Source organism: Hemibagrus wyckioides, linkage group LG06 (assembly GCF_019097595.1).
Source record: "Hemibagrus wyckioides isolate EC202008001 linkage group LG06, SWU_Hwy_1.0, whole genome shotgun sequence".
Taxonomy (NCBI): Eukaryota; Metazoa; Chordata; class Actinopteri; order Siluriformes; family Bagridae; genus Hemibagrus; species Hemibagrus wyckioides.
In genome coordinates, this window is record NC_080715.1 from 20,648,775 (window position 1) to 20,675,626 (window position 26,852).

At 37.5% G+C, this 26,852-nt stretch overlaps 1 protein-coding gene across 1 annotated transcript in view; it reads left to right on the forward strand.

The window, feature by feature from the left end:
* The first annotated feature begins 2,102 nt into the window (after positions 1-2,102).
* Positions 2,103-26,852, forward strand: part of gli2a (GLI family zinc finger 2a) — a 58,053-nt gene continuing 33,303 nt past the window's right edge. Inside the window, exons 1-2 of the mRNA XM_058393285.1 lie at positions 2,103-2,507; positions 13,317-13,447. Of these exons, the coding sequence (XP_058249268.1) occupies positions 13,333-13,447 (115 nt within the window). The 5' untranslated portion in view covers positions 2,103-2,507; positions 13,317-13,332. The remainder of the gene's footprint in view (positions 2,508-13,316; positions 13,448-26,852) is intronic.

The following is a 26,852-nucleotide window of genomic DNA, read 5'->3' on the forward strand; positions in this document are numbered from 1 at the left end:
ACAAAAATATAGAGTGAAATAATTATATGATGCATGAGCACAGAAAGAATGTAAAACTGTGGATAATAAAAAAGAAACATGCACAGCATGCACCTTGTATAAAATATTCCAACACAGTTTCATTTGCCAATGAATATAAACTACTTAAAAAAATCATGACATCATATGGAAAAAATATACTACAGTAGACTTGTTTCCAAACCACACCTATATAATCCCATTGCCTTTCGAGTGAGAGTGACATTTTGTCTCTTTTCCTTCCATCCATGGAGAAGACCAACATGCTCATTAACATTCCTGCCTTAGGGCATGCTGGCACAGGAACAAGGCAAACGGTCTGGGTGTAAGAATCCGTCATTCACAACCCGGGCAGACCAACAGACTCATGGGCTCAACTTGCTCAAGATCACTCAAGCATAATTCACCAAACAAGTGACTCGCTATATTCCCCAAAGCTTGACCAGGCCGTGTGCACTCATAATCAGAATGACACGACAATGTTGAGTTTAGTGTTTTGCTGACAAAAACATCCTTGAAGTAATTTGGAACTAAATCAGATGTTGCAGTGGTTTGGGAAATTAGGACTGCTGCTGCCTTGGCAACGGTGTGGGGATCAGTAGTCAGTCCTGTTATGACGAGGCACTCAAGCGGACATACACACAGCAGTGAACGAGAATGAAGAGCAGACACTTTCCGGCCAGCTTTGAGACCTTTTTCCCCCACAAAGAGTGTTTTTTAACAGGAAAACACCTCATCTTTGCACATGACTTTGATTAGCTAACAATATTCACTGCATGTGTGTGTGTGTGTGTGTTTTACATCATTCAGTCTTTACAACTATAGTCTATATGCTTTGATGTGTGCACCCTCTAGGTTAACTATCTTAAACAACCTCCAAATCTGCTCTAGTATAAACAAAGCAAAATCATCAGTGTTGGAGACTTACAGTATTTATATAACTACACATGTACACTGTGAACACTGTAAAAGTAAAGTCAACATGATGATACTTATTAAAAAGAAAAAACACTTCATCATATGGTGTCATGGACTAGTGGCCCATCCTGGGAACATTAGGCATGAGGTGGATGGGCTAGCCACAACCCTGACCAGAGTAAAGTGGTTACTGAAGATGAATGAATGAATGAATGAATGAATGAATGAATGAATGAATGAATGAATGAATGAATGAATGAATGAATTCTGATATAGATTCTGAATGAATTCTGGTATAGAAGTCTGATTCTGTTTCAGTATGAAAAATGGACAAACACAAAGCATATGCTGAAACTTTTAATATCTAATATCTTTATTTACTATTCTCTTGCAGGCCTACAGTCTTCCCTATTTGGTTGTTCATAAGTATAAGCTCCAGATAATAGTCTATACACAAATAACATGTACAGATGTATAGCCTATACACAAAACACTTCTGGGAAATATTTATCTGAAGATCAGAAGATTGTTGCGCATTAGCCACAGAAAGCCTAAGGCAGTAACATCCTAAGGCAGTTTATAAATTACACACATTCTGTTCTTTTGTAAGGTCTTATCCTATAATGGAAATAATAATGTGTAATAGCAAGACTACTTTATAGGGGTATATTGGAGTTTTTTTTAAAAAACCCAATTTAGCTGTATTTTTTTTCCAATTTAGCTGTATAAGTTGTAGTAGGAGGTAATGGTTACGTCATAACTTACTTTGGAAGCTCATTTTTCACAATAAGTTAAACACCAAAAAAAAAACATGCCGGGAGTGCATACAGCACGCGCTGTTTTCTTGTATAGTTGTGCGCGTGCATCAGATTGCACAGCAGTCTGATGAAACTAATATAATAAAATCCGAAACTGTAAATAAAGAGACTATTAGCCCTTTAGCCACTGTTAGTGAAGTGTATCAGCCATATTTTAGCACAGAAAACCGCATAAAACCTTCCCTTTTTCGACTGAGGCAACGTGTGAAAACGCATACGACCACTTTGTACGGCACCGAGTCTCACTATAAAGTGTTTTGATACTGGTGTGTGTCTGGAGCGTGAAGGCGCGAGGGGTAAAACTCTGCGGAAGGGGCTGATAGATAGAGGGGGAGATACGGGGAGGGCAAGACTGGAAACTACTCCAACATCTTGCTTGCTGCACTGCACAGCGGGCTCAGACTCCGCTCAGAAAACTTTTTTTTTTTAAACGTAGCAACTTTCCTTTGGAGGACGAAACACACACACACGCACGCGCACGCACACACACACACACACACACACACAGAGCGCATCTCTTTCACAGGCTAACTGTTTAAAACTTGCGCGATGTGTGCATGATGGACTGCAGAAGTTTACCGCTGCGGGGAAAGGCATGAAGATCGAGCTGAAGAACCGCACTGTTCTCTGTACTAACCCTGCGTGTTGAAGATTTAAGAAGATGAGTGGATTTTCAGTTCAGCTTACAAGCGAGAACCCGAGATCTGCTTCTGATCAGATTTAACTTACAGCAAACTTTGTCCGCGGAGCGAGGTGAGCTCAACTCTCTTACGCACTAACTCACTTACACTTTTATACTTTTAGGAAACTAACACGCTGAAGTTTGCTTTGATGCGCAACTTTCTCGTAGGCCAGTTTGTAAACCATGCAGCCTGTTGTACTGATGTACAAATAACACATCTGCACATTATGTGAACTGCTGGAGAGCTATTCTTTCACAACTGATACATATTTTGTATCTCTCTCCCTACCTCTCTCTCTCTCTCTCTCTCTCTCTCTGTGTTTGTTGGTTCTTCACACAACTGTGCAAATCAGGTTTGTACAACATCATTGTAGACACATTCCAAAGCATTCTAAATCTAAACTAAAAATGAAACACCCCGTTATTATAGACGCATGGCTGCCACAGTGCACCAAGTTTGTTCTTAAGCTTGCAGTCGCAGTTGCATTATACTGTGCAATAGATCCCTATCTCTGTAAAATGGATGTTTATTTGAGTTCTAATGCACAATTTCAAGTGAAAGCAACACACTGAATGTGTGTATGTGTGTTCGGCGGTGTGTTGCGTGTGTTAAATTTAATGTGATGCCCAGTTGAGACCATTAGCATAAGAAGAAAGGTCTTAGTGAATTTGCTATTGTGTGGAATGAGGAGTTCCAACAGTCAGAGACAGAGCGAATGAAAGGGTGTAAAGAAATGATGGGCTATTCAGATTATTCAGCCCCGCTTGGTCTCCGGTCATGAGCCTCTGAGACGTGGGACGGCTGCATCACTTTCATGTCTTAGGCCTGCTTTTCTGTGCATTACTTTAAGACTCTCTCGTTCCTTCTCTCTTTGGTGTGTAAAATTTAATGAACACAGTAAAAGGGAACCTTAGAAAACAAACATGAATGCGATCCACTAGGCAGTATGAGAGGAGGTGTAGAAAATGCAAGTGACAGCTTAGTGAAAAGTCTCTCATGCTGAAGTGCAGAACTTCACTTTATGTGCACAAAGCAAACAATGAAAGGTGATGTCTTTAGATCATGTGCATTGCACTTTACTTATTTCATCATATTGTTTTTAAGTGTAAATAGTGAACCTCTTTTGGTGTTTCGTGTAGCCTGGCAATGTTCTCCACTAACTAACTTCACTTGATAAAAAATGTTGGGATGCATCCGATTACAAAAACAGAGAAAACATAAGTGAGGCATGTTGTTTTTAATCCTCATATTTTTTGGAGTTATCCCAATCTATTAATGTACATTTATTTTGAATTGAATTAGTAGAAATACTTTGAAAAAGGTGACTTTCAAGGATCTATTTAAAGTGACCTTAATTTTACCACAGGTCACCAGTACACAGCACACAAGCAGTTCACATTGTTCAACTTAAACTTAAAACAGTAATGACATAATCCAGTGTTTAGAGAGCTGAAATGTTTACTGTAAATAAAAAATGTGTGTTAAAGAAGCTAGACCTAGTCATCATGTAAGTGTAGTATTACTGTCATAGAGGCGATTCTAGGATTTCTTTTTCATGGGGCCACAGAGGGTACAAAAGTATTAACATAATGGGAAAGATGAGGTTATGCATTTATAGAGGGCTCATACAGTTAAAAAAAACAAAAAAACAAAAACATCTGAATAACTAATAAACAGTAAACAAGGCTACAAGGTATTATAAAGTTAAATGAAACCAGTAAGATATATGACTTAAAGCAGATTTATAAATAAATTAGATTGTGTGCTTGCCTGCCAGTTTTTCTTATACTTTTATCATGAACAAGAAAGGATATTTTACATATAATTACTAATTAAAGTGTAATATATAACCATAAGCCCATTATTCATCGCAATTCATCATCTGTCTGATTAAAATATATCAACATGTACTATATTTTAAAATAGTATATATATATATATATATATATATATATATATATATATATATATATATATCAGCATAGTTTTAAAACCTTATAAGGATTTGAGTTGGTTCATCATCCACATCTTCTCTCTGTTATGTTTGTTCTCTAAGCATGCTACAGATCTGCTCATGCAAGTTATGTCCCAGACTGTACCATTCATAAAATATAAATAAATAATCATCAGCATGAATGGCCAAAAGTTCCTTCATGCTGACTCACTCCAAACATTTGTTCAGTTACTCCCATCCATTGACTTTAGGTTTTTATTTGTTGTTGTGGCTTTGTTGTTATGTTTTAACTATTTGGGTTTGGGTGCTTTGACCGCAAAGTTTGGCAAGATGAAATGAACTTTGTGTTCTTTTCCTGTTTGTGTCAATCAAAGATTCTATAATGCAAATTTGAAAAGGAAAGTACAGAGGCACTGGAGTGTAATTGCTTGTAAATAATTTGAGTATTTAAAAATTGATCAATCAGACAAAAACAGCTTGCCACTTCCTAAGAAATGGTGTCATATTTCTATTCCTGTAACATATTGGCTTCTGATCAACCATCAGCCCCATGGAGATTTCAAACCTAGCTAGCATAAGTGTAATCCCTGCCCATTGTGAGTTTCAGAGTGTCCAATCACATTTTAAGGAGGGGTGTCCATGAGCTCACAGAGTCCTTGTGTCTGGGACAATGTTAGTGTCAGATCTCAAATCTATTAGCTGAAACTGTGAGGAGTAGCTGAAGTACACTTGTATCTCCATGTGAATTGATGGGACCTCAAGTGATCAGTAAAACAGCAGTGTTTTTGTTCAAATCTGTGGGGTTCTTAGTGGAGAGTTAAGCTACAGATGCTGGAGTTGAGGAAACTGAAGTGCGAAGAGTGCCAACTCCTTGCATGTCTTTATGCTCTCAGAGGGAACTTTTTAGCTTTTAGCACTGACCATTAGGCCATAGTACAACTCCAGCATTTTAGTGACCGCTCAGAGGCTCTTCTAGACATCTGGTTCATTCTCACATGAGTAGCTGGGGTTAATTAAGACCACATTATGTCCAGTTTTCGGTGCTGTGAAGGATTCTTCATACTTTTTAACCCACTCTTGTTTTAGGTAAAGCTTTAGGTAAAGAAATAAAAAATGATGGTACATGCTGTTAAGAAATAATCAGTTTGATAGAAGTTCCAGGTCCTTTACTTATAACAGCTATAAATAATTGCTATAAATAGTCCTTTACCAGCATCTCTTTTTTTCTCTTTCCCATGGTAGAAAAAAAGGAACAGCTCTGACTTAAAAAATGGAGACTCCTTCCGTCATTGTTAAATAAGGTCTCCTTACAGAAAGCCTCTTTGCTTTTTAGCCATCCTTTGTACTTAAATTATGTGGCACTGACACCATACAAGTTGCAGCTGCAGCGGACAATACTATAGAAAATTCAATTTCGTACCAATCAAACATGAGAATTAAATATTGCTGAGGTATAAATGAATTTAGCACAGCTAAATGTTAGAAATAATATCATATGATAACAAAAGCATAGCCTACATGTCTTAGCATGTTTAGAGCCTGTTGAAAAAATGAAGAGGTAAAAGTAGGTGAAGATTACTTTTCCCTGACTACTTTACTCTAACTAGTGGACACTAGTCAAAATTCTGAAAATGAGTACCAGAGGAATAAATTTGGCATTTTTATAGTCTATTGAATAAATATTCCATCTGTGAATTGAATAAATATTCCATCACCATTTTCCTTTCTCTCTTCCTTGATTTCTTTAATATTCTGGTCTCCCACAGTACAAATGAAACCAGAAGATGAAATCACACTGTTTAAACCTTTTTTTTATATAATCTGGCATATCTGAGAATGCTCTGTCCACAAAGCTCTGTTCCCAAAACACACATCCACCTGTGATTCATATGAAGACCAGGCAGTGTGTGTGGAGGATGGATTGATTTCATTACATGACCAAGAGTAAACACTATACTTTACCAAAATGATATGTCTTTTTGAGCAATTGAAGGAAATGCATTGCAGTGTAGCTTATTTTTAAACTATGAGAACAGTCATTCATACAGTAAATCTTGGGTTGACAAACTTTCGAATGAGCTAATGTATGAACACTGCATTTGCTTAACTTCTGACTCATCAAGGAGAGTGATGAGGATATAGGTGAAGGCAGTGAACTTTTAGCACCATATATAATTGTGTCATAAACTGTGGTGTGTGAAAAATATGTATTTTGATTCTTTAGAGGCTTGCTGTGTATTGTAAAGTACATAAATATATTTGGATCAGATCATATATACGAAATAATTTATTCCTGAAGGTTAAGTACAACCACATGTTGTTCTTTCTCACCTGGGCAAGACTTAACTACATTCGGCGGTGACAAGATAATAATCATAATCATAATCATAATCATAATGGTCATGGTGACACCTTCATGGCCTGTATGTTGCTTTGCTGATTTCCTTTCCCCTCACCAAAATGGACTCAAACAATGGCACACTGTTCCAAGTGGTTGTTGCCAGTGCTAATCTGATGCAGAAGCCTATTCTGAACTACGCAGAGCCCTTGGGCAGGTTGGTAAAAGCTTCTTAAGGGAAATCTTCTGTTTTTGCTTCCAAGACAGGATTATTGGAAGTGCAGCAGACAATGTAAGCCAGTTGTGATTTATCGGGTGGCCTCCCATAGCCCAAACCTGACTCACGAGGAATGGAGTGGGCGGATGGATCTCCCCATTATATTCCAAAGGATGAGCAGGAGCATCTGAGAGGAGTGTTGAACCCCTGCCAGGCCACAGACTCCTCTCTAGCCATGGAAGATGAGTTGTACGTGTTGAGCAAGGAGAAGCCATGTGGTAGTCTTTAGCAATCAGGCCGTCCCACTCCCTGACACGCATACACTCACTCCCTCTTATGGCCTTTTGCTGAACGCTGTGCTGGACCCTTGCCGGGCTAAGGCCGTTCACTAAGGAATCCATTCATTATACCCAGTAATATCAAGATCATCTGCTATCCTGTCATCATCTGTCAACACCAAGTGTAACTAAATTATGTAGCTCGTTACAGTGTGTACTGCACTCCTCTCTGAGAAGTAACGAACAAGATTTTAGGGTTTAGAAAAAGCGCCACATGGTGAGGTTACCACACTTTCCTTATGGTTTTCATGCTTCAGGGTGCTGAACTAGACACCTTCTTAGAGCAGCTGGCTTGTAGGTGATCAGATCAAAGACTATATGGCGTAGGGGTGTCAAACAACTGGTATATTCTAGTCCCACGCATATGGCATTAGACTGCACAGCTCCTCTTTTCCTGTTCCCAGCTGACACAGTGCTGACTCACAACTCAGACAGATGGATGTCTCACACTGAGTGGTAAATTACACTCGCCCATGGTGACAGTGTTGATAAATCTTCAGAATGCAATCTGACATCTTGAGCTTTGCTAATTGACTAGTATTAGTGAAGGATGAGCTTTAAGTCCTTTTGAGATAAATGATCAGTTTACAGAGTTTTTCATATAGCCCGCCTACTCTAACTATTATAGTCTAACTATGCTACTAAAGCTTTGTTAATTATTTAATCGCTTATTAATTTCTCCCAAATTCATGGTGGAAAAGAAAAGAGCTTATATTGGCATAACGATCATACTGGCCATGCTAGCTGTACCAGTCTATTTTATCCAGTCAGGTTTTGGTAGCTATGTTTCTCACACTTATTTTTAACTTACTTCATTAGTTAACTGTAACATTGAATATATTTCCAAAGACAACCCAAAAGAACTGGGTATGTTGTAAATAAAGAAATGTTTTGAGGAGTGGAAAAAGGTTTGACAGAAATCAAGCCAAAAACCGTTGGTTTGTTTTCTATCCCATTCCCCAGCATAGGCCAATACAAAGGTCTGAATGAGTAGTTTAGTGACTTTTGTGAAACTGAATAAAGAATACTAAACCTTCCCTGACACTATATTCCTAGCTACTTTTTAGTTGCATGGTTGGGATTCACAATGCTAATTAATTGCTTTCCTGCATTGTTTTCATAAACCTATATTTACCTATATTTATAGTATTACACTATCCTGTTAATAAGAGTGGTTGAGGGTGACAGGAATGACAGCTGAGGTTGTGACAGGAAAGTGCTAACAACACCACTTGGTTTTAGTGATCCAAGCAAATGGTGCTGAGAGGAAACAAATTCTTTCATGAGCTTTGTAATGTGACAATCGACAGCTGCGACCTCGGAGTCTCACACAGCATTAGCTTAACACGAGCTTAACTTTATTTTGAAACTTGTTCGTAGCACAAAGTTAAGTCATGATGATTTCATTAACACCTTAAAACACATATCTGTGTTTCTCCTGCAGCCACTGCAGTGAAGTATTCCTGCTCATGCTTACGTGTAGGCTATGAAGCTAACATCTGTTTTAGATTGAAGGGGCACATAGAGCTCAACCACAGGATATTGCATTTTATGTGGGCCTGGTGGGGGAAGGGCAGACTCATCCTTTCGATGCTGGTTGTCTTTTGACCTTTTTTTTCATTTGTTTAGTTTTTTCCCCCCTCTTCAGAGGTCAGTAATATTACAGATGGATTCCAAATGCTAACTCATCAAAGCTTGCTTGTGTAGTAGGGATTTATGCATGTGCTGTTAGCATGTAGCACATCTGTCTTTAATAAGCCTTCATATCTACCTTTGTCTGGCTATATCTGATGAAAACCTTTTTGGTTTTGTGAACTTAAGTAGCAGGTCTACTGACTTGGAAATGCACTCCAGGATTGGTACTGCTGAACATTTCTAAGCAGAGCTACACAGCTGAATGTTAATATTGCTTCTCAGCAGCCAAAATGAAGTGGAATGAATGGCAAAAGCTAAACTGAAATCTCTAATTTGGCAGTATATTTAGTATCTCTTCTCAAGGACATAGTCTGGGTGTGTGTTCTGGAATTCCATAAAATATAACTCCTTAAAACCTTTATTTTGACATAATATACTACTCCAACCACTAATATACGGCAGGGAAAATGCTGGCTTGTAAAAAGTGGATTAAATTAAAGGTTTTCATGCTGTTACTGACAGGAGGAAGACCGTATTGATAGACCATCCACAGTGGTTAGGACTGGCATTAAATAAACAGAAAGGATCTCCTTCTTGTTGCAAAGGAAATAACTGCATGTCTATAGACTGACTCATCTGACTGAGTGATGTATAAGATGAAGAATAAGTAGCAATACTTCAATATCAGTTCCTGTAATACTTTCAAGCCATACCTCTGGTAAAATCTGGTGTAGTATCTTTGAATGATTTGTAAGTAAAGTCAGTAAGTCTATAGGATGGTTGCAAGTCTTTTAAAACCGAATCTAGTTCAATATAATGTTTTAAGCATTAGAAAATGAAAACAAACTAAAATTTTCCCTGAAAATAATTTCACTGAAAAGACACTAAGTTGGTCTCTAAACTCTAAATTAATGGTGTGAATGACACTAAACCTGAACTTTTTCCAAATAGGCCTAAATTACTCTTCTGAATTCATCACTTTTTGCATGCCATGGCTACCGTTTGAGGATTGTGAGACAGCAGGAAAATTCATGTTAAAAATATTTTTCATATGAAAGCAGCAAATCAAATTGTGAAGCAGAAGGATGCTCAGAAGATGTAACAATAAATATACTTTTTCCTCTGTTTAAATGCATCATATAAGCAGCATAGTCTATCATATATAAAGCATGTTATTAACCTTATTTTCTAATGTTATTAGCCATATAATCTAATCCGTTTCAGTAGTGGTCATAGAACTTCGATGCAAGAATGTGAAAATATCTGTCCTGTTCAGAACGAACCAAAATGGAAAGGACATTGAAGTAAAATGTTTCTGACCCCTGGTTTTGAAACAACTGGACGAAAACTGCCACTAGACACTAGTACCCATATTTTCTTTAGGCATTCCATATGATTCAATGTTAACAGCTCAACAAAGAATTGTCTTTGTCTGAGAATGACTTAATGACAGGAAACTTCAGTTAGCCTGACCTACTTCTAGGGTCACTGACTTCCTAGAAGAAACATGATGCACCATCTTTGTCCTGTAGAAAAGACGTTAAAAAAATCATACATTCAAACATGATGCACCATCTTTGTCCTGTAGAAAAGACATTAAAAAAATCATACATTCAAATTATATATATATATATATATATATATATATATATATATATATATATATATATATATATATATATATATATATATAAAATTATGAATTTGCTTTAATGTATGCATTGCACTGAGAGCTGATGAGATGTCGTAGTAGAATGAAGCTGCAGAACAAACATGACTGCCTATTGCCGAGAGTGCTAAGATGTACTTTGCCCTTATTTGCCATCCCTGTTTTTGATCTATTGATGAAAGGACTGTAGTGTTTATACAAAACATAATAGTCAGCTATACTATATAATGTTACAGCATTGCATCAAGTCATAATAATATTGTAAATTCTGTCCATTCGTTGGTGATATATTCTGTGCTTTTTGGCTTTAGTCATTTCTCATCCAAAACTAAAAGTCCCTAGCATACCTGTTGATTATGGCCATGAAATGAATGAATGAATGAATGAATAAATAAATAATTATTTTTATCTAATTATAATTAATAAGCTTATTGTTTTAGTTATTTATTTTGTTACAAAAGCTAAATATTCTAGCCAAATAGTTTATATTACCTTTGTGAAAGCTAACTCTTCCTAATCTGTTCTGAAGACATGTATTTGTGTCACTCCAAAGATTGGATTATATACAGGCACCCTGAAAGAGGTTATTGATCCAGCACTTGTGGCTGAACCATGTGGCTCAGTAGCATAAGGGGACTCAGATCATAGACTCATGCAGAGGATTAGCCCTCAACTCTGCAAAGTTCCATAGCACTGAGACACATGGATTTGGTCCCACACTGCACTTGTTATAGCAGCCATACAGAATGAAAGAGGTACACTCTTTATGTTTTTTCACCCTAACTACCACCTGTCACCTCGGTTACTGACACCTGTACTGTCCCATCAAATCTCAGCCATGTCAAAGGGTCAGTCTCAGCTTGGTTCTTTACAGCATGACATGGGCATGTGTTGTTGGCATTTAGAAACAAATTCCCAAAGCAAAGATTCCTAGTGTGCTGTGTTTCTGTTCCAGATCAGTCCATACCACTGTAATTTCTGGTGTCTGTTGCTTGTTGGAAAGGGGCCTTCAAATAGGAATGTGAGTCATTTTGGTAAAAATTAATCTGTGTCTTGTCCAGTGATTCTGCTGTTGAGAAATTCCTCCTTCTTGGAGAGAAAGTGTTTTACACTGTATGTACAGCCTATAATAACTGACCATCAGTCACTCACTGATGTCAGAGAAATCACGAGATCAGCAGTTATATAAAGGTACCTTGCTATTATAAAGGCCCTAAAAGCCTCAAAAACACATTCAAAGAGGTGTCAGTGACATAAAATGCCAAACGGACTTTTCTGGCTCAGAAGAAGTGAAACAGATGTCATCCAAGGCCAACAACCCATCTCGAATCAGCTTACCTTGGCAGTTAGATCTTCAGCTGGCATCACTGAGAGGTGATGAATATGGTCTATGTTCTGCCTAAAAGATGCTGACCATATGAAAATTTGTATTTGCATTTGCCATTTTACAACAGCACAGACTGTATGTACAGTTCATGGCCGTAAAATGTAGTCCAAATGCAGGATAATTTTAGAATAAGCTCACTGCAGTGCAGAATGAATTTCCAAAAAAGTCCATATGACTTTTCAACTATTTCAAAGATTTACCAGACTGTCTTTTCCACTCTAAATCAACTTCTCAGTCTGTGTAAAATCATCCATTTGGTGAACAGAGTTGAGTCAGTTGGAAATTATTTAGCAATAATTCCTTTTTAACTCATGTGATGTATTGGCCCATTTTAGCAGTGGAGTTCAGGGCAGTGAAGTCCACCATAAAAGTGAGCAACTATTCTCATATACCATCCAATTTGGATCACTAAGGTTTGAATTTTGCCAACAAGTCTACGTTCTTTGCACTTTTAGGTGTACTTTAATTATTGCCTCACCATCTGCCATATGACTGACTGTTAGCCTGCATACCTTTTAACTGCATTCTTCCAGACTTTTATGTAGGTTAATATTTGCTTTACTCATCTTGTAAACTTGAGGATCAAAAGAACATAGCGTGACTTCATTTTGTCCACTTAATTCTAAGTACCAATAGTTTTTAGAAAATATTATGTATGCAATGTTCTTATAAATTTATGGATGTTCCGTACAACACACATTAGCACACCACAATGTTTGACCAATTAAATCATTGGAAACATCTGTTCTTTAGACATTAGCTAAAGAGCAAACACCATGGATAGACTCAATCAGTGCTTGAAAGCTTCCAAAGAGGGACTTCTTTTCAGTCCCTGACCACCACTTGTTTGCACTGCACCAAGGATAATCTTGTAGGTTTCACAAAGTTAAACAAGCGGCACACTGCCAAGTCATCTGCTCTCAGCATGCCGTATGAGTGCAGCATTGACAGAGATCCGGGGCGAAGCCTTTTGTATACGTTTTTTATAATCACTATGCTGCATCTTTGTTATTTGGTTATACAGTATTTACAGTAGACTATTTAATCACTTTAAACTATAGACATTAATGGTGATTAATGAGGATGCGGTTAGTGATGAAATAATGATGCATTTCTCTTCATTTGCTTGGCCTGTTGTGTGTACTTATATTTAAAATCCTACTGCACAGCACATAGTTATTTGTTATTCACTCCTTTGTTTTTGTTTTCTTCTCATAATAATTTTTAATATAATATAATACGGCTTTTGGCTCATTATGAGCATAGATATTCAGTGTGTAAGCAGCAGGATGGCACTGACTCTATACAATATACATTGTTTAACCTTCTTCTCCTCCTCAGACTCTCTATTCCCATCATGGATTCTACAACCAGGACTGCCTCAGAGAAGAAGGAATGCAAGACTTCAGGCCTGGACGCTAGCAGCTTCTCTGACCTTTCCAAGAAGCCCTCACCCACCACAATGTCACGAGGTGTGAAAGCTTATTGAAAAATACTACATTTCACCAGAAAACCTTAACTACTCTTTATCAATATTAAGTAAGAGAACTGTCTTAAATGATATGCTCAGATGATGTTCACCTTCAGCTGAGCCAGACCCATGCATGAAATTGTAAGTAGGAGATGATCAAATGTTTTAAAGGTGACTTCAAGAATAGATATCAATTTTAATGAAACCAGCCCTACAGAGCTTGTCTAAAGTAGCCTGTCAATTGTATAAAAAGGACAGCAGTTCTGTGAAAGACTTTTACAAAAGTTTTAACACAACCGTTAACTTGGTATGGCTGAGGAAACTGTTTTAATGTGGCAGTTAGCAGATACTGAGTCATGACTCATTCCAAAAGGTTTGTCAATTTAACACTTGACTCAATGGTCAAAAAGAGAGAATAAAGCAACAGGGGAAAAAGTAGCACATGTTTAAAAGATGTCAGTGAATGTGTGATGAAAAACCAGACTAACGAGGTTGAAAGACCTTGTTCTTGCCCCCAGAGGATAAATGTTATAAATTACTTAAGCAGCTGGTGGAAGAGTGGTCCACACCGTCCATCAGAGTCCTCTGACAAACATGAGAATGGCAAAAGACCTTTGAAATGCTAATGGCCTTTTCATATCTTTGTATTTTACTGTTTAATGAAGGGCTTGGTGGCCTGCCATACGAAGGCAATGTTCATTAATTGTTAAGGAAGCTGATGAAAATAGGACATTGCTTTACAGGCTCTCCATAGCCAACAAAGACAAACATGAATATTATAAATATTTTTGAACTGGATTATTGAATCATAAGCTTTGAGTTACTAAACAGTTAATGGAAAATTTGAATGATGTAGCGCAAGAAGCAGAGATGAACAATTAAAAATGATAATGCAAAACTGCACTGGTAGGAGACTGAAGGAATGGCTTCTTACTTCTGGAGTTTAAATAAGATGATGTACTTCTGTTGGAGCTTGGATATGGTTTATTTTGCCAGTATTTTGCCAGAGATAACACTGATAATAGAGTTTATCATGTTAGAATATTACACTTTAATGGGGGGTTGATGACCTGCTGGAGAACACTGATGGAATAATGATAAATTTTTATTGACCTAAACCAGCTAATTTGTATTCTTTTCTAGTAGGTCTTAGACTTAAGATCATATATATATATGAATTGTACCAGAAAAAGCACCATAGCATAAGAGAATGATTAATTAAATAGTTTTATCTGATATGTTTCCAAGCTGTTTCTTCTGTCATTAACATTTATAAACAACAAGACTGCAATCCCTGCTTTGCAAGAGGTATGTAATAGCTATAGGTTGGCACGTGTTAAAGTGAATAACAAAATATCTACCTTGATACCTGATAAGTATTAAAACAATATGGTAAGTTAAAATCAAGAAATTCATAAAAACACCAAAAGAAAACTGAAAATGCTCACCATCTGCATTTCTGTTTATTTAATAAGAAACATTTTAAATATACATATCAAACAAATCCATGTTGTTAAAAGAAGTTGTTCGTTGTGAATGTGTTCTGATAATTAGTATTCATTTCGCTCTGAGCAATGTGTATGTCCTTGCATTTCTGTTCGGAGATCAATTTACAAACATTAGAGAATGACTGACAGTTGGTTTGGCTTTCTGAAGAAAAAACATAATCCTTTCATTACATGATATTTAACTGTAGATGCATTCAACAATTTAGAACATGGTTTAGAACAGAAATAAACACTTAATAATAATAACTGGCTGCATATTATTTGCTTGCAATAACTGCATCAAAACAGTGACCGACTGGCATGACCAAACTGTTGCATTCTTGTTTTGTGATACATTTTTAGGCTTGTACCATAACTTCTTTCAGATGTTGTTTGTTTTGGGGGGGTTCTCCCTTCAGTCTCCTCTTAAGGAGGTGACATGCTGCTCAGTTGGGTTAAGATCTGGTGATTGACTTGGCCAGTCTGAACCACTCTTTTCCCTAGTTGAAGTCCTGTGTTGTTGGCAATGTGTTTTGGGTTACTGTCTTGCTGCATGATGAGGTCCTCCCAATTAGATTGGGTGCATTTCTTCGTAAATTGACAGACAGAATGATTCTGTAGACTTCTGAATTCAGTCTTCTGTTACCATCATGAGTTACATCATCAATGAAGATTAGTGAGTCTGTTCCAGAAGCAGCCATGCAAGCCCAAGCCATGACAATAACTCCACTGTGCTTGACCGATGAGCTCGTATGTTTTGGATCATGAACAGATCCTTTCTTTCTCCACACTTTAGCCTTTCAGATGCTTTGGTAGTGGTTAATCTTGGTTCCCGAATTGTTGTGGCTGATCACTGTATTTCTTTGCAAATTCCAAATTGGCCTTCAGATCCTTACTGCTGATCAGTGTAGTACATCCTGTGGTATGGCCTCTATATTTCTGCACTGTAGAGGTTGTTGGTGATGTCACTGACTGTTCTTTTTGACAGTGTTTCTGTCGTCAACTGCTGTTGTTTTAATTGAATGACCATCTTGATGCCTGGTTCTTGGTACAGCAGTGTCTTTCGTTTTTATAACTGTTGTATTGGCTGTGCCTAATAGTTGTGCAGTAACTCTGACTGATCTTCCCGTTTTTCGAGCTTCAGTATGGCTTTATTTTCTCCCAAAGACATGTTCTGGTCTTCATGTTGGTTTGCCTTCACAGGCAAAACTGAGGGATCTACCAAAACATAAGCATTCAGAGCTATACATTTTTTAAACAATCGATTTAACAGGGCAAAACTGTTCAACAAGAAACGTGTGAGTCACATGTTTCATTATTTTGGATTTTGATCATCTAAGAAATTAATGGGTTCAAATAAAAGGTGCAGTATTCTAAGTTGTTTAACTCAACTAAATGTAAATATCAGAAAATGAAAGCTGAAATTCTGATCTATCTACTTGTTTTCATCATTTGATCTCAGAACCACATGTCTTCGAAGTATAGCAAAAACAAAAGAATTGGCCTTGCCAGCCTAATACTTTCAGAGGAGAGTGTAATGCATAGTTCAAAGGCATGGTTGAAGTTAGTTTTTAATTTACACTTGCTTTAATAATATTGAGGATACATTTTGAAATCAGTGACATATATAAACTAGATATTTGTGAAATGTGACACTCTAGATATTCTTTTGCCACAATGGTCACAACATTAACATCAAACTGAACATTGTCCTTTTGTGATTATGCATGATGTGTCCATATTGCTCTATTGGAACTTCAGCTGTGAACTCCCCATGCTTCAATCTCACAGACTGTATTCTTTGGCAAAGGTACTTAGGTTTGAAGTTACATTTGGCTCAAAGCAGAGCTCTTTTCCAGATGGTTAGGTGTCAGGGCATGTGTGTTTTTAATGAATCAGTACCTGCATTTCTTCTGATACTCCAAATAGTTTATGACTAAAGCCAGCATGCTCTCAAAGGCAGAAGTTAGAAAGGTAGATGTGTAGTCAAAGTGGTAGTTGCAGGGGTAGTCTCTGAAGGATTGTTTTACATCATAGAACATTCCTTGACACTAGCTTAAATCAAATTTCAGTTATGTAATATTAGTGTAAGTGTTCCACTATGCAGTCTCTCACATTTTTGGTAGGTTTTGCAGTAGAATGACAAGACATCCAAAGAGTAATATACAAAAATAAATAGTTCTTAGCTGGCATGTAGATCTATGCTGGTGTTCAGTAGAATGGCTAGATGTGTTGGTTGTGGCATTTGTTGCCTTCTAATGCTTTGATATACTAGGGCACTTATCTCTCCTGGTGAGTATCTGAGAGGTAGGTGGGGGATGGCAGGGGCAGAGGGCACTCTGCTCAGCCATGCGGCAAGTGGCCCCGGGGATGGGGGAATGCACTAAGGGTCAGGCCACTGGTAGAGAAAAATGTGGCTTAAAAAAGCTGCTCCATCCGTAGCCCACTCTAAAGGGACAGCCACTAATCTTCCTGAGAAAGGGATTTATGCTCTGTTTTTTCCCTTCTTCTCTTTCTCTAAATGAGGCCCTTCCTCAACTGTGGTTCCTTGGCTCTCTGAAAAGCAGTCTTTTACAGGTTTAGCAGCCTAAATCAAGATCAACTCTACCCTTCAGCTTGTTACCCTCTCATTTGTCATCAATATGAAAAGACAACATTTATACAATGTTTCTTTAACATTACTTAGTAAATTTTCAGCTATTATTAAGTCTTCAAAATAATGGGTTGTCAATTTTGGACCTCAGTCATTAAAATGCATTCTAATGGTTGGACTGAAACAAAAACAAATAATGATAAATAAATAATAATTTAATGTTAATCTATGTTTGCCTTATTCCAATTTTTACATTTGTGTGTATTGGAATCAACATCATCATTTAGATGACCAATATCAGATATCTGATTTTTTTGTTAAAGAAATGAATACTTGAATTCAATCCTATTGACCATAATAACACCCGAATTGAGCACCATGACATACACAAAAAATTAATTGTTTCATCTTGGTATTGGCTTGAAAGAGTCAGAAATAACAAATCATATACAGTGGTCTGTGTGTATCAATACTGTCTCTCCTAATGGCCGATATCTGAGAAGACTTGGAGAGAAATTACAGGAAGGCCTATTGACTCAGGCCACTTTTCTCTTCCTGTCAGGGGTACAGCTGCCGGCTATCTGGAACTGACTGTTTTCTTCGACAGGACAGATATATTTTCAGAGTGGGAAATATTCTTATTTTAAAGACACTAGCTGTATGTTTCTTCTAAAGTGTAAGTTGACCCAAGAATATACATTATTTATAGCACTGGCTTTCATCCATGTTTGCAGTAAAGTCTTTGTGACTGTAATAAATGCATGGGGTGCTGGGTTATTGTGTCAGCTGAACTTTTGTTATTAAAGATACTAGTGTTTGAATTTTACTTGTGCCCCCCGTTCACTTTGTTTTCTGACTTCATCTTTGGACACTATCTTTTTGTCTAACAGTGGCCCAGTAAATGACTGAGCCAAGGGGATTTCTGTAAAGATGAATTCATGTGGCTTTTATACATAAACTGTTAACTTGATTTCCTTCCAAGTTGCCCCTCCTCTCCTCGTCTTAAATTTCATTTGGCGGAATGGCTAGCACTAAAAAGGGATTTAAAGATTAGATATGGCAAATAAATGCAGAAGGATGTCTTTTTTGTTTGTTTGGGTTTTTTTTGCAGTGTTTTGATGAGTTAGGATATAGAGTTTGCCTGGTAGTCATTTGAACAAGAGGTTTGGGATTATTGCGTTACTTTCTTTAACACTTGAGGAAAGTTCAAATAAGTGAAGTTGTGGCCTATATAGAGCATAGGGCGGGTTTGGGAAGTCCTCATCATTTTCCCTTAGAGTTTGCTTGAATCAAGTCTCATGGGTTTTGGGGGATTTTTTTTCCATCATTTTGATGTTGGAACTTAAACTTGTGTGGCAGATTTCCAAGATTAAAATAAGTGGAAATTATGAATAATATATTTGTACAGCTAACTTTTAACTTCTAAAGAATATTGCGGTGCTTTAAAACATACTACTAAAAAGCTTGTGGAAAAAAAAGTTTACAGATTACAGAACAGAAGAACCCACTCTGATTTGAGACACATTGTAATAATATTCACACAAGTTTGAGTGCTGACAGAGATACAACTAAACTCCCAGGAAGATATAATACATAAATTACTTTGAAATGAAAGTACATCTCTGTGATATTATTTTAATGCCAGAAGGCTCTGCTGCTGCTTCAAAGCCTCTAGTTAAAAGTCAAAATGAGGGCGCTTTAGGCAATGTCTGCACACATAAATCTCTCCATACTGGAGAAGTCCACACACATGGGGTCCAAAGACAACATGTTACATTCCAAGCCATTTACAAGCAGTGGGAGAGGAGTTGGGAGCAATATATGGATGCTTTAGGGGATTAGACAGCTCCCCCCTTTCATTCCTGCTTCATTTCTCCCACTCCTTTCTTCTTCCGCTCATTTTTAAAGGCATGCCATTCCCAGCATGCACGGTTTAATCCTAGCATCAGACTCAGGGATAGTCCCTTCCTGTTTTCTCTTTCCTGTGTGGATTCACCATCCTTATGGTCTCTTATACCAGGTGTACTGATGGCACTCTTCATCAAGCAGCATGAATATATACATATATGTCCTACCAGTAAATTCTGCTCGTCTTATAATGTTGCTTCACAACACTCATGCAGTATTGCAATCTGGTGGTACTTGTGTTGGGAATTGGGCATAATCAACAACTGAAGAGTCAAAAAGAAAAGAAAAATGTGTGGGAGTTGTAAACATTAACTTGTGTCAATAGACTACTTCCGCCAGCTAGTGTGCAGGCAAGGCACTGCGAGATGTGTTGTCTCCAATGTACAGGCACATCTGTGCTCACCGTAATGAAAACATGGTGTCAGCCAGTACCCACATCTCAGCTTGGAGCCAGACCAGCAGATAAGTTAAGCGTGGCAAGAAGAACATGTCTGAAGTCATCTAAGTGTAAAGAAAATGAAAATACATACTACAGAGCAATATTATACATTTTATGAAACAACCAGGGCATATTTTTAGTTTAATCTTTTGGAACCTTTATATGTCCTTGCCTTTTGATGCTTAAAAACAAAGACGTAATAATCAGTTTAAATGGAATTTTGTCTTTTTTGTCATTACTTTATCTTTTGGAAATTTTCTGAAGGTCACCTACTATTTCATATTGTTAGCCATTACCAATGAGCACACCCATAAGCCAAATTAGACACAGTGGCACATTCCAAAAAAAGGACACCTGCAGGTCAAACAATGCTTGAAAAACATTCCTGCATTATTCAAACTTTTAGCTTATACACATGTCATTCTTTGCCTGTCAAACTCAACAAAATGAAGAAGAGGCCTCTATTTGTCATTTAAAGATTACGCCACAGTGCATATCCCAGTTTGTAGAGAAACTGGGGACACAGAGCCTCTGGAGCAGATACAGTTAAGAGCCATTCTCAAGGGCCCAGCAGTGGCAGCTCAACAGTGTTGAGGCTTGAACCCCTGACAGTCTGATCAATAACCCAGAGCTTTAACCATTGAGCCTCCTCCACTACCAGAATAGCTGGAGTGGTTCAGATAGGGCATTTTTTAAAAACTGATTGAAGATATTGTTAGAGTACTTAGTTCTGGATTTTTATTTTGTACTTACAGTAATTCCACAAAATGGAACCTTGGTTTATTGTAATCAACATATTAAATATGAGATATTCTAATACTAAATAAAAAATGATTGCTCTGATGAAGGGAAATACCACTGTTAATGAGTGTATGACTTAGGAACATGCCTGTGCCCTTAATATCATGTGTTCAGGACAAGTACAGGACAGTCGGAAAGCACTGGTCATACACACTCCAAAGCCCCAATGGTTTATAGAAAAGTGTGTGACCAGCAAAATAAACAGCAAGGGATGACTGTGTAAACAGAGGAATCCCCCAACTGATGGTGGACAGACAGTCGCCTTGGAACACGAGGAGGTTTAGTGATTCAGCCAAATAATGAGTGTAAGTGAATGGTCCTGTTATTGCACTACCCATGCATGGCCTTACAGTGTGTGTCTTACAACGTGGTAAAGTGACCTCGCAAGATGTGTATATTGTGCTTAGTAGTGCATTGTGGTTTCTGCAAATTAAGGCTTGTTTTTCATGGAGATGAGGTCAAAGCCCAAGAGAAACTGAGATTTGTTTGGACAGAAGAGAGTTGGTGTATTTTGGCATTCTGTCTGCAGAGACGCATGTCTGCTTTTAGAACTCATGTCTGCATTTACGCTGATACACCCTCTAATTTCAAGCCCAGTGGAAGTGTGCAGTATGGCCACCGTGGTTTTTCAGAAAGGAAAGCGTGAGCATTTACTCATACATTGCTCCTGACAGCAGCACATTTAACCTCTCAGGTACAAGCTGTGGTTTGCTATGATTATTCAACAAGCAGCCGGTGACAACGCAGTACATAATAAAAAAAGATAAATGAAAAATGTTAATAATACCTCATTACTCATGTCTTTCTTTGTGACTGGTCAGTGAAAAGTCTGAAGAGGCCAGGCACTGACATCTATGAAGTCTTAGCAATGTCATGCAGTGTCCAGTGGAATGAGAAATCTTTTCATTCCTCCGTCTATTAATAATATTCCACATGAGTTAAATGTAGAAAAGTTTTAACCTTAGGGAAGATGTTAAAATAATGTTTTTTGCTGTTTCTTCGGGACTTTCGAAATTAGGTTGTGAGCACTTTCTTCATGACAAGGTACAAATCTAAGCAAATGTGCAGCCTTTGGACAAATCAGTATTGTGTCCCAGGTAATTTCCCACAATGTAAACTATGCATTCTTGGCTTGGGCTTCAAAGAGTAACAAGGTCAGCACACCACACTAGCAGATACGGACTTGTCCCTAGCTCTCACGTTCATCCCAGGCCTTCTTCTTTCAGTTTAGTGGGGATCTAGGGAGGATCTTATCTTATCACAGACTCAGACGATGGCATGAAACCAATGAAATAAACAAGCCTTATTCGTGACATGCTGTGGCATGGAGCCACATACACATCATCACAAGCACAAGAAAACTGCAGTAAGTCACTGGTCCGTCATTGACACTAGGCCTGAATCAGGTCTGCTGACATGATGATCTCTTTAGACAGATCTTTAGAGTTGAGTGGCTCTGTTTTCTGAACACGTGCACATTTGACATCATACTGTACATCTATACAAACAGTTGGTTTTGGCACAAAACAGGTCAAGTCATTGGGGAGAAATCCCCTCCTAATCCTTCTTATTCAAGACAGTTGCGTTCTATGAAAGGATCATGCTTGCTCTAAATTTCCCACGACACACTAGGGGATATTTCAGAGGAGATGGGGGAAGCAGATGTACATATTACACTCAAAAACTTCTTTTAGCTCTGGAGAAAATATAATGGCTAATGTGTAGAGCTTTTTTGTTTAGTAGCAAAATTTTAGTTCACTGAGTATTCTTTAATATCTCTAGACCATGTATACTTAACTAAATGGATTAGATCTAGTTAGATATCTAGGTTAGATAACTAGATCTAATCCATTATATCCTTTGAATTTGGATTTGTCTGCAGTTTTTCTTCTCCTTTTCTTTCATTTAAATAGAACATGAAACTGTTTGATAAATGTTATTTCCCATTGTTTGGTTTATGTTTTTTTTCTTTTAGTATCATGCAAATGCCTACATGTGTATGATAAAGAAGTCTCTATTGTTGATTACTAAGGAAACATAACTTGCCCTCAGTAGTTAGCAGCCAGGCTGAAGCCAGCCATTAACTCATCCAGCTGCTAATGCTCAGCAGCTGAAGCAACACTGGGTTTTAGAGTCATTGGGTGGAAACAAGTAGAACATCTGTATCATTCTACCACACCCACGCACTGAAAGAGGTCAAAGTTATCCATCTGAAGACTCAAGCTTTAGTAGCTTCTGGTATAAAAAACAACTAATGAGACTGAAGCAGAAGCATAGAGACAGCTAAATGATGTAAGGGTATAAAGATCTTTGTTTAATATAGTCAAATAATTATTTTTTAAATAATAAATTATAATAAATTAAGTCTTCTAATATGACTAAACTGAGTTTTGTTTCTAATCAAAAATAGTACATTTAGTGCCCCCCAAATCCCAACTACCCCTTCCCCACCCCCACCGGAACTAATTTTTCCCCAGGCTATTCCCTCTGTTTTCCTGCTGTTTGGTTGGAGCACTCTCTGTATTCATTAGCTAAAGATGCCTGGGCAGCAGCCAAAAAACGTTCTGCTTCAGGTAAGATTTTCTTCCATCAGGGCGGGCCTCACCCTGCTGGTAGAGACACAGAGGCGTCTGGGCCCAGAGGGAGTCATCCCAGGCCTGCCAAAAGCAGGCCAAAGTGAAAAAAGTGCATATTTTCACCCACACGAAACAACACCTAACAAGCCTGTAGATTTTAACCCACTACTCTTAGAGCTTGTGTGCTTCCCATATTTCTTTCCTATGATAAAACCTAGTTAGATTCTGCCCAGCCACCAAATGACTGCACAGAAAGGAGGGACATTGTTGACTGAGAAGTTATCATTGATCAACTGAATTGTGATGTTGAATCTGAAAGCAAATATGCTTTGTCTTATCTGATTTGGTAGCCCTAATGCTGTATATAGTATCCCACAGGCTTTTGTGTGGTTGCCAAACAGAGATCTGCTTCCACTGTTTTGATTTTGCCATTCTTTATGTTGACAGATAGATTTTTGCAGGAGCCCCAATTGGTTTAAAGTGGCACAGTGTATTCCTGTGGAATATAACTTTGCAAGCAAAAGAAATTCTTTCAGGCACCCAAGTCATTTTTTAAGGTGTATTGCTAAGGAGATCTTATATAAATGTGTTTAAGAATTCTATTTAGTTTTGTGTATTCTGGCTGATTTTGAGTATCCACATCACTGCCAGGATTTAAAGGGTCAAAGCATTCAAAGCGAAGCAATAATTTTATGTATTTGTCATTTATGGATAATCTTTATGTCAGATCTCTGAGTAAGACATTGAAATGTTGTTGCAGTGGGCATAACCTAGCTGTGGAAATGCAGAACATATTTCATCCTAAATAGTTCTTGTGTTGTTCTGCATTTGTGCAGCTCAGGTCTGACACTTCAGGCAAATTTGACATGACAGCTTGTCAAATGCAGTGAGACAGTAAAATTGCCATGTAATTCCTAATGAAAATGTACTTAGACAGAAGAAATAATATGAGCTTGACAACCTTCATGTTAGGCACAGCATGCATAATAGATCTTGTGACAGTTACTATGACTGCAATGAAGCAGACTTTTCAAACCTTAAAATGTTTACCCAATGCCTTACATTGAAGAAGGTTTCAAAACACACAATTATACATAGTTTCAATGTGGGGGTTGGTAAGAATAAAGTAATCAAATACTGAGAGAACCCTAAAATGTGTTCCACATAAACAAATTTCCTGCATTCATTTGACCTTGACAAAAGACAACCTTTATTTAATATGAAGATCCTTGAATCGTGTTCATGTTTTACTTCAGGCAGTATGTGACAGCATGTAAAACCATATAGTCATTTTAGTCTGCTTTGCTGTCAAAAGCTGAACTGCCAGATTACTAAGTTGTCTGTCAGAAGGATTGCTGCATTATTTACAAGCATCAGATATCACAATTTGTATTCACATTTGTTCATAGACAAGACTAGCAACATAAACTTTCATCAGCTGTTTATCCTTGCAATAATACACATTCACCACATAAGTAACACTAAAATAGGCTCACACTGCCATCACTTGTGCAGTGCCTTGTTCAATTTTGGGAAGCAAAGTAGTTCAACAAATGGCACCATATGATACCAATTACCATCAAGGAGAATAAGCTGAATCCGGGCACATCTGTGGCACATGTGTATCTTCATTATGGAAATGGCGATAAATAAATTCCACTGAGTTAAATTTCACTAAGCTTTGAGATTATTTTCAAGGAAAGTACAAATGCTTTTCAATCAGATTGCGGGTTCGTCTTGCCCTGCATAACCCCATGTTGTTCCTATCAGGCAGGTAAAAAGACCAGATGGTTGATCTTTCTCTGTGTATCAACTCTAATTTACATTTGATAGCTGTAGTAATATGGTATAGGTTAGTCTAAGTATCAATTAACATATAATTCAAACATAATGCTAATGTTGCTACAGTAAGACATACACTTTCATAACACAACCAAATCTGTGCTGAATTGCACTAAATTCATTTCTTTTAAAAAATGACATTTTTTCTGTCTTAGAAAGACAGTTTTTAGATAGTACATAAAAAAATCCTATAATCCTTTTGGATATTTATTGAAACGTCTTATTAAGAGAGACCTCAGAACTCTGGTAGTTATTTACAAATGGGCCTGATGGATTACGGAAGTCTGTAATTCTTGAATTCTTGTCTTGTTATATCACAATACCTCTATGACTAAAAAGGTTTTCAGGAGCTGTAGAAATATGAGCTGTTTTGCTTTGAACTGACAATTCTATAGTTTTAAAGTCATCTACTCTCAGCCTCAGACACTCCACCCACAGGATATGGAATGTCTGATCTTTTTTTTTTTTTTTTTTTTTTACACTTTTCTGGCCACAACCTTCAAGAAGATTGAATCAGGCTCTCTACACTTCCATGTCTTAGAGTTGTATTAGAGAGTTTTGTGTGAAGAAGTCAGTGGTTAGTAAACGATAAATGAGGTCTCACATGTATGCCACAGGACTGCATGAAAAAGTCTGTGGTTGGTCATCAGCCATGGCAATTCATTTTGCCCCTTTCTGTGAAAGTAGATGGGTCTTGGACACAATTATCAGCAGAACACATCAGACTGTACAGGACTGGTTTGAAAAAACTATAAATCATCTACTTCTCAGTAATCATGCATATTTCCTTTTACTGAGTTATCAGTGACACTTTTATAACTACAGAACATCCAGTAAAAGACTTTATCTGAGCATGGGAAAGTGGCAGACAGACTGTAGTTATCTGATTCAAATTCTGCAGTAGGTGCTCACCAGGCCGAGATATACGTTCCATTCTAAAAGCTAAGGGCACATACTTCTCTGTGACAGTCATTCAGCTTTAGAATAAGTTTGGCTGCCATTAATGGCCTAATTACCAAATTAAAGTGTCTAAAGTGATGTCTGTATTATTTGTGCTAATGACCCTCCTCTTAACTGAGACAGAGATCATTGTAGAATTCTTCCTCACTGTCAGCCTGCAACTATTCAACCAGAGGAGCTCTCAGTCTTCACCTGTTTCAGACATTCCCATCACACAGCTTTTATGTTTTTCACCTTCACTCTTGTTGCCCTCATAATTGATGCCCATTTTCAATCCTAATTTTGTTTCATTGTCATTGCAATGAGCAGATATAATGGAAACTGACAGATGGACACTGTAAAGTAGGTTCTTCTTTTTGACAGCAAAACGGAGGTTGGACATAATGACATCAAGATGACAGTTTTCAGAATTCACAACTATTCATAGTTTTTTTTTTGCAAAGTTTAAGTAAGAGAATGAAATGTTGTTCTGCCCGATCCAAAAAAACTTCACACAGTTAAAATCCTCCATATCATGAATCATCAAATTGTGTAGTGATGACTATTGACTTATGATAACATTGCTGACTGGCTGTTTTTCCCATTGCCACTATAGTTTACTCATAATTTAGCAGCACAACAGATAAGGAAAAAAAAACATCCAGCCACTCACCATTCAAGACAGCACAAGATCAGATGAATTCTATGGCAATTGTTCGGCACTACTGTGGAAAAGGGTGTAATACAGCATTTGCTCCTTAACCCCCACTTTTCTAGTCAATCACTCGTGAATGACTAGAAAGCAAATATGATGTTTGTCT